General features: G+C 41.4%; 2 protein-coding genes across 2 annotated transcripts in view; both read left to right on the forward strand.

The window, feature by feature from the left end:
- Positions 1-596: 596 nt before the first annotated feature.
- On the forward strand, positions 597-7,261 carry phgdh (phosphoglycerate dehydrogenase). The gene is made up of 12 exons (XM_020596570.1): positions 597-913; positions 2,848-2,999; positions 3,086-3,151; positions 3,241-3,295; positions 3,524-3,622; positions 3,724-3,856; positions 3,965-4,113; positions 4,272-4,424; positions 5,342-5,480; positions 5,773-5,900; positions 6,001-6,223; positions 6,793-7,261. Exons 1-12 carry the CDS (start codon positions 776-778, stop codon positions 6,945-6,947), a joined length of 1,590 nt encoding a protein of 529 aa, XP_020452226.1. The 5' UTR covers positions 597-775; the 3' UTR covers positions 6,948-7,261.
- Positions 7,262-8,464: 1,203 nt separating this feature from the next.
- The window catches only part of klhl23 (kelch-like family member 23), a 4,553-nt gene continuing 3,461 nt past the window's right edge, over positions 8,465-9,556 (forward strand). Inside the window, exons 1-2 of the mRNA XM_020596481.1 lie at positions 8,465-8,864; positions 9,056-9,555. Coding sequence (XP_020452137.1) covers positions 8,858-8,864; positions 9,056-9,555 — 507 coding nt within the window. The 5' untranslated portion in view covers positions 8,465-8,857. The remainder of the gene's footprint in view (positions 8,865-9,055; position 9,556) is intronic.

Consider the following 9,556-nt stretch of genomic DNA (forward strand, 5'->3'; position numbering starts at 1 on the left):
GGTTCGACAGCCCAGAAAGGATTAATATTGTATAGCAATGCTTGGTTCGGGGCTTCCTGTTTCCGGGCTGCTTTTGGCAGGCTGGGGGTTGGAAGATCTCTGGACTTGAAGTGTTAATTCTTGCCTGTGACTTTTTGAATAAACCAGCACGGATATATTTTTTATATACTCAAGTGGTCTGAGTCGTCCCTCTGAGTTCCTGGTTTGAAAGAACCGGATGAGGCTTTATAATGGTTTTCAGCCTATAGGTTATAAGTGCAAAACATGACAAGCCATTGAAATATGAATGCATAGGCCTGTGTCTATCTGTTCACGATAGCCTTAAGTAAATAAAACTGCATTTTTCTGAACTAACTACAAATAAAGTAGTTAAAATGTTGCTCTCATGTTTATCCCTGACTAATACTAATCATCCCAATATACGCAGTAGCCTTTTGTTGGCCTAATAATCGTGTCTAACTGGTCTCCTGTATTTGTCCAAACCACAGTCTGTGGTCTAAACTGGTCTCCACCCTGTGTTTTACTACGTCAGAGCAGGAGATTTCTTCTTCTCCTATGATGTCTATTGGCGGTTTGCAAGCCAACTTAAGGTGCATTACCGCCACCTGCTGGGTTGGAGTGTGGAACGACCATGCAGCCCAGAGCAGGAGATGCGTGAGAGGCGGGTTTAAGAAAAGGGCTGTCCTAAATCTGAGATCCATCACTTCACAAAGGCATCAACCATCCAGCTCAAGTTGTCCACTTAATAGCAACCGGGAGATAACCACCCCGCAAGATGGCCCCAATCTCCATCAAGACTGTTTTAATCAGTGAAAGTGTTGACCGTCGCTGCAGAGCAATTTTGGAGGAAAATGGCATCCGGGTCACTGAAAAGCAGAATATGAAAAAGGATGAACTAATCGCTGAGCTCAAGGTAGGGGGTTCCTCTTTTTCTTGCGTTAATTGTTCACACATGCATCGGCTGTTGTTGTTTGTCTACGCAGCATGCAGCCGTTTTCTAATCGCGTCATTTTGTCGCCTTAGCATCATCTTACAGGCGTTTGGTTTACACCTGCAGTTGTCTTGAGAAAATGTTTTTAAAAAGCATAAACCAAGTAAGTTCGTTATGCAAAGTTTAACAAAATATGTCTTCTCTCTCTATTTTCTGTGTCTATGTTATGTTGTCACCGAGACTGACATGCATTTAGCAGAGATGTGAGAACTGATTTTAGCTTATAGTACCGCCCATTAGAAGCTGATGCAACTCATCCACGACTTTGCTAGTTTTATGGTAGAGCCTGTGCATGTGGCAGAAACAAATATTTACTTTGTGCAAATTAGGCTAGATTAGCAACAACATGCTGCCCTGGAACAGCTCCCATGCAAACTAAATGGACTGCAGTGTTTTGCAGTAGGTTCTGTGCTGGACTGTGCAACTATTGGGCCCTAGATAACAAATGAGCTGTGGGTCCCTTTTAACCGCCATCCCTCCTCTGGTTACCTTCAGTCCATCAATGCTGAGTCACCAAAGAGTGTTTGCACCTGCTCCATTTTTGCGGCATGCCAGTTGTGGTGTTTTCATAAAGATTTGGAGATGATAGTTCATGCTTTTATTGTCTCTCACCTTGAACTCTCTCTGTAAGAAACAGCCATCCCTATTTTACCAGAAGCTGGTTCAGAATGTAGCAGCTAGAATCCCTATGGTACAGAGAGAGAGAGAGAGAGAGGCCTTACACAGTATACTGGCTTCCATTTGCTGGTTACCACAGAAGTATAGAGTTCATTTTAAGACATTTTCAAAATCTGTTTTTAAAGAGCTGCATGGACTGGCACCAGGTTACACCTCTGAACCCCTCACAGCCTATTCCACTTCCAGACCCTTCACACCTCATCCAATCACTGCTCTCTTTTCCACACACCCAGTTAAATGAAACGATGATCAAGCCTTTTCCATTGTTCACCCTAAATTGTGGAATCATTTGCCACTAATGTTTCCCCTTCCAAAATATCATTTTAATCCATTTCCTGGATAAAACAGTTTCTTTTTGGTTAAGCAAAGAAAGAAATGACATCATCTGTTGCTTTTTTGGCGAACATTGAGCATAAATGTATTATTGAACCCTATTATATTATTATTGAATGTATTATTGGAAATTAAGTGAAATTGATATTGAAATTGTTTAAATCATTCATAAAGTCAAACCACACAAAGCCCCAGTGATGATGTCCTTTCCCATTGCCATGTTTGATATATGAGAAGAAAAGGCATAGTTGACAAACTAAATAAAGTTATATTTTCCCTGGACAGTACAAGATTACTTTTGGTTCAGTATCTTTAGAAGAGTCTATGAGGATTCGGGGAATACTTTTGGAATTTGGGTGAGTGTTGTGAAATGATGGTACAGCGTTAAAACGGTCGACAAGCCTCTCAATTTCGCAGGTTAACGAAAGATTATCTGTGACTGGAGTGTGTGTTATACAAAAGAGTCACAAGCTGGGGCTAGGTGTGCACCAGGGTTGGATTGATGGCTTTCTCACCAGCCCAAACAGAAAAGGCAAACATAGAAACTGTTTCAATCCAACCAAATGGACCCAAAAGGAGTATAAACAAATTTATTTAGAACTATATACTCTTAATATCAGCTGGAGGAGTTTAAGATATTAAAACTGCATTTTTGACACAGTACTCCTCAAAAACCTTGCATTGATCAAAGTACCACAAAGTAATTGGCACACAGTGAATCTGTGGATTTAGGGGCCCCTGAAGAATTGGGACCACAGAGCAGCTTGCTGCTTTTTTGTGGTTGCTGCTCAAGCACTATTAGCTGAAACACAGAGATCAACTTTGTGCTTTTCACATCATTCTAGGATTATGACGGGCTGGTGGTTAGATCCGCAACCAAGGTAACAGCTGATGTTATCAACGCTGCCAATAATCTCAAAATCATTGGGAGAGCTGGGACCGGAGTGGACAATGTGGACGTCGATGCTGCCACCAGAAAGGGTGTTATTGTCATGAAGTACGTCTTCAGTTTATGCTGAAATGTTGTTCTCTGTGCAGTTCGATGTAATCTACTGTCCATTAACTGTCAGCCGTTTCCTCCAGCACACCAAGTGGTAACACGATCAGTGCCGCTGAGCTGACATGTACCCTGCTGATGAGCCTTTCAAGGCAAGACGATTCATGTTTTCATGAGCTATTGTCAACAGTCTTTTCAGTTGCACGCAGGTACTGTAAAATTACATAAAATCTGTTTTCAGAAATGTGCCTCAGGCTGCAATGTCGATGAAACAAGGGAAGTGGGATCGTAAAAAGGTTAGAGATTTAGTTTTGCCCCTGTGTGCTGTTTGATTGACTGTGTTTGCATTTGGCATATGACACCTTTTACTGTTGCATGGCTGGTTCTGTTGTTCATCCAGTCAGCAGTAATCTGATGTGACACCTGGATCTGTACAGTTTGGGATTGGATGTAGACGGGATTGTTTATTGTTGCCAGTAACTATTTTTGTAGACAGGATCACCCCTTTGTTTCTTATTTTCTAGTTCATGGGTACAGAGCTGTATGGAAAAGTGCTTGGAATAGTTGGACTTGGAAGAATAGGAAAAGAAGTTGCCTCAAGAATGCAGTCATTTGGCATGAAGGTAAATAACGAGGCTACAACGTGGCCAGACTGATAGTGGTTAGTTGTATTACAACATGTAGATGAAGCAAACATGTTGATCTTTTTATTTGTTTTTGTCAGACTATCGGCTATGATCCGGTCACTCCACCTGAGGTGTCAGCCAGCTGGGGGGTGGAGCAGATGACACTGGAGCAGCTTTGGCCCCAGTGTGACTATATTACTGTCCACACTCCGCTCATGCCCTCCACTGTTGGTGAGTTTTACTGAGGTTCTCCTCATTAACAGCATAACTAAGATTTGGGTTAATGACATCTGATGGAACAAATTAAACTTGCAACTTGTTGGTGTTTTTGTGCCCAAGGTCTTCTTAATGATGAAACATTTGCTAAATGCAAGAAAGGAGTGAAGGTCGTAAACTGTGCACGTGGGGGCATCATCGATGAGGCTGCTCTCCTTAGAGCTTTGGAGTCCGGACAGTGTGGAGGGGCAGGACTTGACGTCTTTGTTGAGGCAAGATCACAACCTCCAAATCTCCTACTGTCGCTCAGCAGTAGCAGTAACAGTTTACGATGACACATTTGCTTTCACAAATCAAATTGTGTCCTTTATTTGCTCTTGAATGTTAATGGAGATGCTGTAGTTTACGTCTTACCCTGCATTGGCCACAGGAACCACCTAGGGACCGCTCACTGGTGGAGCATCCCCATGTCATCAGCTGTCCTCACCTTGGAGCCAGCACCGAGGAGGCTCAGGCACGCTGCGGGGAGGACATCGCCCTGCAGATTGTCAATATGGTGAAGGGCAAGAACCTAGCTGGAGCGGTGAGTGGTACTCAGTGTTTGCATGTTTTTTTTTTTTAAACATGTGGGAGCAAAACATGTTAAATGGATACGCTAGTGATTTTTTTTTTTCATTATTGCAGTTCTACAAAAAGTTGGACATTATGAGAGATGAACAAAACAAAGTGTAGCAGATTCTGAGATATCCTGATGTCTAGTTCCTAAAATGGGTAAAGTTTCAAAAATAATGATTCGGGACTTAAAATAATTAAATTTGAAAGGTTCTTAACAGCTATGCCCATGTCCTTTTTCAACTTAAAGCATGACCAACACCCCCGCTAGCATCCCCATCCACCACATAATCAACACTCCCATAATGCAGATGTTCTGTCAAAAATGCATCTCCAAGCACAAGCTGATGACCTGAGGGTTAATAGTACTGTGTAGTCCTCCTTATGGCAACTAAATTCTTCATGTGTGAAACTGCATGAGAGCTTGATATTCTACACTTACAATTCAGCACAAAAAGCATAAACTACATGCAGCTTTATGCTTTTACTTTGTGACAATTTTATATTTTGAAATTAGCTTTTGACATTAAAAAAGGTTGTATGATACTGGAAAAAATTGTTTTTTTTCTTGATTTAATTTTTAATTTGATAAAAGAAAAATAGAATTTATGCCCATGACATTTCAGTCACCCCAGAAGAACTGAAGTTAATGGAAAAATGAAACTACTCTTTACACAAATACTAATACCATTTCAGTATTGGCAGCCACCTACGGTAACTTTCCAGAAATTCTTTGTCTTCCTCTGCCAAACCCAATTTGCAGCTCTTCCCATTGCAAAATAGTCACTACTCACTGACACATTGTTATATTTTGGAATTTTTGAGTCAGTAATCATATTTACTTCACAAACACACTTAGTCTTTTCACACTTGTCTTCTCCTTTCTAGGTAAACGCACAGGTTTTGGCCAGCACGTTCTCCAAGGAATCTCACCAGCTAATCAAACTAGGAGAAGCCATTGGAGTCGTGCTGCAGTCATGCACTTCTTCTAAGAAACCATTCAGCCAAGTCCAAGTTACCACTCAAGGTAAAGCTACTGGTCTAAGCGGTTTAGCTAGTGACCTCAGTGGCTCTTATAGTGACCTCCAGATACAGGAAGGTAGTACTGCAATCCCTCTAGTGGTGTGATTGCTAAACACACTTTATTTACAGGCAAGGTTGCTGTACTGTATTTATGATAAGCTATTGTAGTAAAATATGAAGACATACATTTTTCTGTTTGTCTTAACAGTTTCTTCTAAAACTCGGTTTTTGCTGTGAAGTATTTCACTTGCTATTGGTGCAAGGTAACACTTTATAATTTGTTTCCTATAATTCAGGTGATTGCATGAAATCCTCCACTGGGTTCATGACTTCAGCAGTACTGGTTGGATTGCTGAATCATGATTCTGGCTGTTGCCCAAACCTTGTCAACGTACTGAGCCTAGCCACAGAGTCTGGAATCGTGGTACAACATCAACTCATTCTGGCAAATACCACATGACAATATGACAATAAAGGGTGTGCCTTTAAAAAAATAATATACACTCTATAAACTGGTTCTTCAGGTAAACCAGGGCCACTGTGGGTCTAACGGGGCTCCCGATGGCGTGTGTAGGGTGGAGATCGTGGCCAACGGCAGCAGCTTCAAAGCAAGTGGTTCTCTTCAAGGTGAAGTGCCAGTCTTGCTGGAGCTGAGTGACAGTGTGTTTAGACAGCCGGTCTCTCTCACTGGGAATCTGCTGTTCTTCAAAGCCTCTGCTAGTCCTCAGCTCCTGTCCTCAGTGGCTGGTAAGAAACTTAAAATTAAAATCAGCCCTATAAAACTGATGTTTGAAGAATGAGGTCACACCTAAGACTTACAAGCAGTTGCCTCTGGACTGACACCTGTTTGATGGATATTTAAGGAAGACCTCTCTGTTTTTGGTGTATTATGATTTCACCGCCATCAGTCGTCTTGTTAGACCTTTTCAGAATTATCAGATTAATATAATGATGCTCCCTCAGAAATGATATTCTGCATTTGTCTTTGTTATATGACTTGATGAAGCTTTTATTAATGTGTCAGACATAATGGAAAATATGTATTTCTCTAACTTTAAAGCCACTAAACAGGAGAACTGGGAATCTTTGAGGCAGATAGTGTTTGAAGCCTTTTGTCAAAATAAAGCATATATTGCTGCCAACAAAACCAAAAGTTTTTCACTGTAGTTAATTTATTTATTTTGCACAGCAGTTTTTGAGGACTTCACATTTGGATGAGAAGTTGTACTCAGGATTTCTAAAGACTAAATAACTGTGCACACTGAGGGGTTTTTGAATTCACACCTATTTTCTCTTTTCAATTGTTCCTTGTTTAGGTGTGCTGGCCACAGAGGGAGTGGAGATTGAGTCTTTCAGTGCTCCCACAGACCACACTGGGGATCTGTGGTATTGTGTGGGAGTGTCCTCCCTCCTGCAAGACCTCAGCGCATTGAGGCCTTTAGTTAAGGAGGCAGCACAAGTCACCATGTAAATGACAGCAGCCACACCTTAGAACAGTGCTGGGGCAATATTTGGTATCTGAAAATGTGAAGATTCTCCCAGCACTGTCTAATACGATGGGTCCGTCTTGGTTTCATTGTTTACAACTAACAACTTGTTTAGAAGTTGAACCCTAAAAACTTGTATTTTAATATCATCCCAGTGTTTAGATTAAGAGCACTTTGTTGAAGTAAAACTGAATTAAATGTTTTCGTGTTGTGTGCTGTTCACTTTGTTGTCCGGCCCTTTGCAACAGAGATGTAAGCTAAAATGCACTATTAAAAACTGAATACAGTTTATTGCTACTAACAGCTGTGTGTTTTATTCAGCAAGACTTCACAGAACAGGCACACCTGTACAGTATAATGGAATCCATCCGTTATCTCTACGGCTTATTCCTGAATATGGTTGCGGGACATTGTTCGGTTTTGTTACCACTGTGTCACAGAAAACTTGGCTATTCTGTGGTTGTTTTTAAGCTGTACTTGTTTTAAGTTTTGGATCGCATTACATTGTACATCTCTACATAATTAACCAGTAGTAGGTTTTGTAGATTTTTCATGCAAAACCAGCTCATGAAATATTGTTGGCATTAAAAAAATAAAGTCTAATTTTGACTTAGAAGATTTGCAGTACCTTTTGATTTGAGCATTTGAATATTTTCTACCATTCTTTATGCATTTGGTTGGTAAGTAAGTATAAGACCATTTGTTTTTACTCTGCTTGAATTTTATATAAATATTCTCTAGAATAAAAAATCCCAAGTAAAATATGGAAGTTTTGGCAGCAAAGTGCACTGAAGTATCAATAGTAAAAGTATTTACTGTAATGAAAAATGTCCTCTGAGATTATTATATTTATTTATATTACACTATTATATAAGTAATACTGATGCATCAGTGTGTGAGCAGCACTGTACTATTGCAGCTGTAAGGTGGAATTTTATCGACTTTATTTACAGTGATGGTTCTCAGCAGGCCCAGCCCAGAAGGATGCAATAAAAATCTGGGAGTCCTGATATGATGTAGTAAAGACAGAAAATTGTTCTCCACAAATTTGCATGAATGTTCTACCTGCACCTCTACTTATTTAAATGAAACTTGGTGCAGGCTTACAGCTTGAGGGAAAACGTCTCTTTGGTGGAACTGGGTTTTTGGGATTCTGCCATTTTTGTAAGTGGTCACAACCCACAAAGGCTGGCCTGAGAACCACTGGGCTCATCTTTTAAAAAGTGTTCATGTTTTTGTTTGTAAACTATAAATCTGAAAAGTTACTCGGTAAAGGTTCAATATTACCCTAGAGATTGTAGAGGAGCAGAACTAAACTGTAGCAGTAAATAGAAGTACATCCATCTCGGTGTAAACCAGCTTCTGTAGTCATATGTCTTGTACAGGAGAGAATATTGTGTACATCTGATAATCCTTGTTAGGATTAGGTAAAGCCTGAGAGGGGCATGGGTTCACCGTGCCATGGCAACCACAAGAATGGGGGGAAACATGAATAGTGAACCGTGCAGTGGCTTCTTGCTGTGTTGTATTGAAGGCGATGCTTATTTGTATAAGATTTTGTCATGTGTAAGTGACGCTTCTCTGCCTGTTGGGTTCACTAATGCGCTGTCCATGAGCGCATCACGAGTGGATGGAGGTTAAATTTAGACTCTGGGAGAAAATAGCGGTGTTGGGTGATTCCTCTGAATGGTTGCTTGTTTTTATCAAGGACCTGCTGGTGGAGACTTGAGCGTGCTGTGTGGGAGAGGAGGAGGGGGGGATGGCCGCTGCATACAAATAGCCTACCAAAATAGGATAGAGCCTGCGACCGTCCTGCAGGAGCTAAATTGAGGTGCGTGTGTTGCGTTCAAACAGAGGACACAGACGAGTACCGGCATTCATTCATGGAAATGGGATGAGAGGTAAGCCTGTATCTCTATTTGAATATAGTATTTTGTCTATGAATTTAAAGGTAAATAAATAAAGGGACAATTAACACCACAATTAATTATAAATAGGGGCGTGACACCACAATTTTGCTGTTTCTGCTGCAGTGCATATGATTTTGTGCAGTGTATTTGGAGCACTGACATGTTTTCATGTGTTTTCCCAGATACAATGTCACATAAACAAAGCGAAATGTACACATACGACTTCTGTGATGCTGACCATCCAGCAGAGCTCCTGGATGCTCTTAGGCAGTTCTATATCAGTGGCCTGTTTACAGACGTTGCTCTACAGTGTGGCGAGTCCGGACAGGTGTTTCACTGCCACAGGGCGCTACTGTCAGCCCGGAGCTCCTATTTCAAAGTCATGTTTACGGCCGATATGAGGGAGAGGTCAAACAGCGTCATCAAACTGACCGGGGTTGACTGCGGGGTCCTGGGTGCGCTGGTGAACTACGTGTATACAGCACAGGTGTGCATCACTGAGAGCAACGTGCAGAGCCTGCTGGAGGCTGCAGACCTTCTGCAGTTCATTTCTGTCAAACAAGCGTGCGAAGAGTTTCTTATTCGCCTGCTGGATGTGGACAACTGTTTGGGCATGCACGCTTTTGCTCAACTGCACCTGTGTCCCGGTCTGGAGAGGGAGGCTCGCAGACTGATGCTGAGCA

The sequence above is a fragment of the Monopterus albus genome, unplaced genomic scaffold, assembly GCF_001952655.1.
Source record: "Monopterus albus unplaced genomic scaffold, M_albus_1.0 scaffold30.1, whole genome shotgun sequence".
Taxonomy (NCBI): Eukaryota; Metazoa; Chordata; class Actinopteri; order Synbranchiformes; family Synbranchidae; genus Monopterus; species Monopterus albus.

What these genes read in the sequence shown, in the direction of transcription:
- phgdh (XM_020596570.1), top strand. Translation starts at nt 776, where the DNA reads ATGGCCCCAATCTCCATCAAGACTGTTTTAATCAGTGAAAGTGTTGAC. An exon ending in GGAAGTGGGATCGTAAAAAG is followed by an intron (nt 3,296 to 3,523) that starts GTTAGAGATTTA and finishes CTTATTTTCTAG; the next exon opens with TTCATGGGTACAGAGCTGTA. An exon ending in GCTCATGCCCTCCACTGTTG is followed by an intron (nt 3,857 to 3,964) that starts GTGAGTTTTACT and finishes TTTGTGCCCAAG; the next exon opens with GTCTTCTTAATGATGAAACA.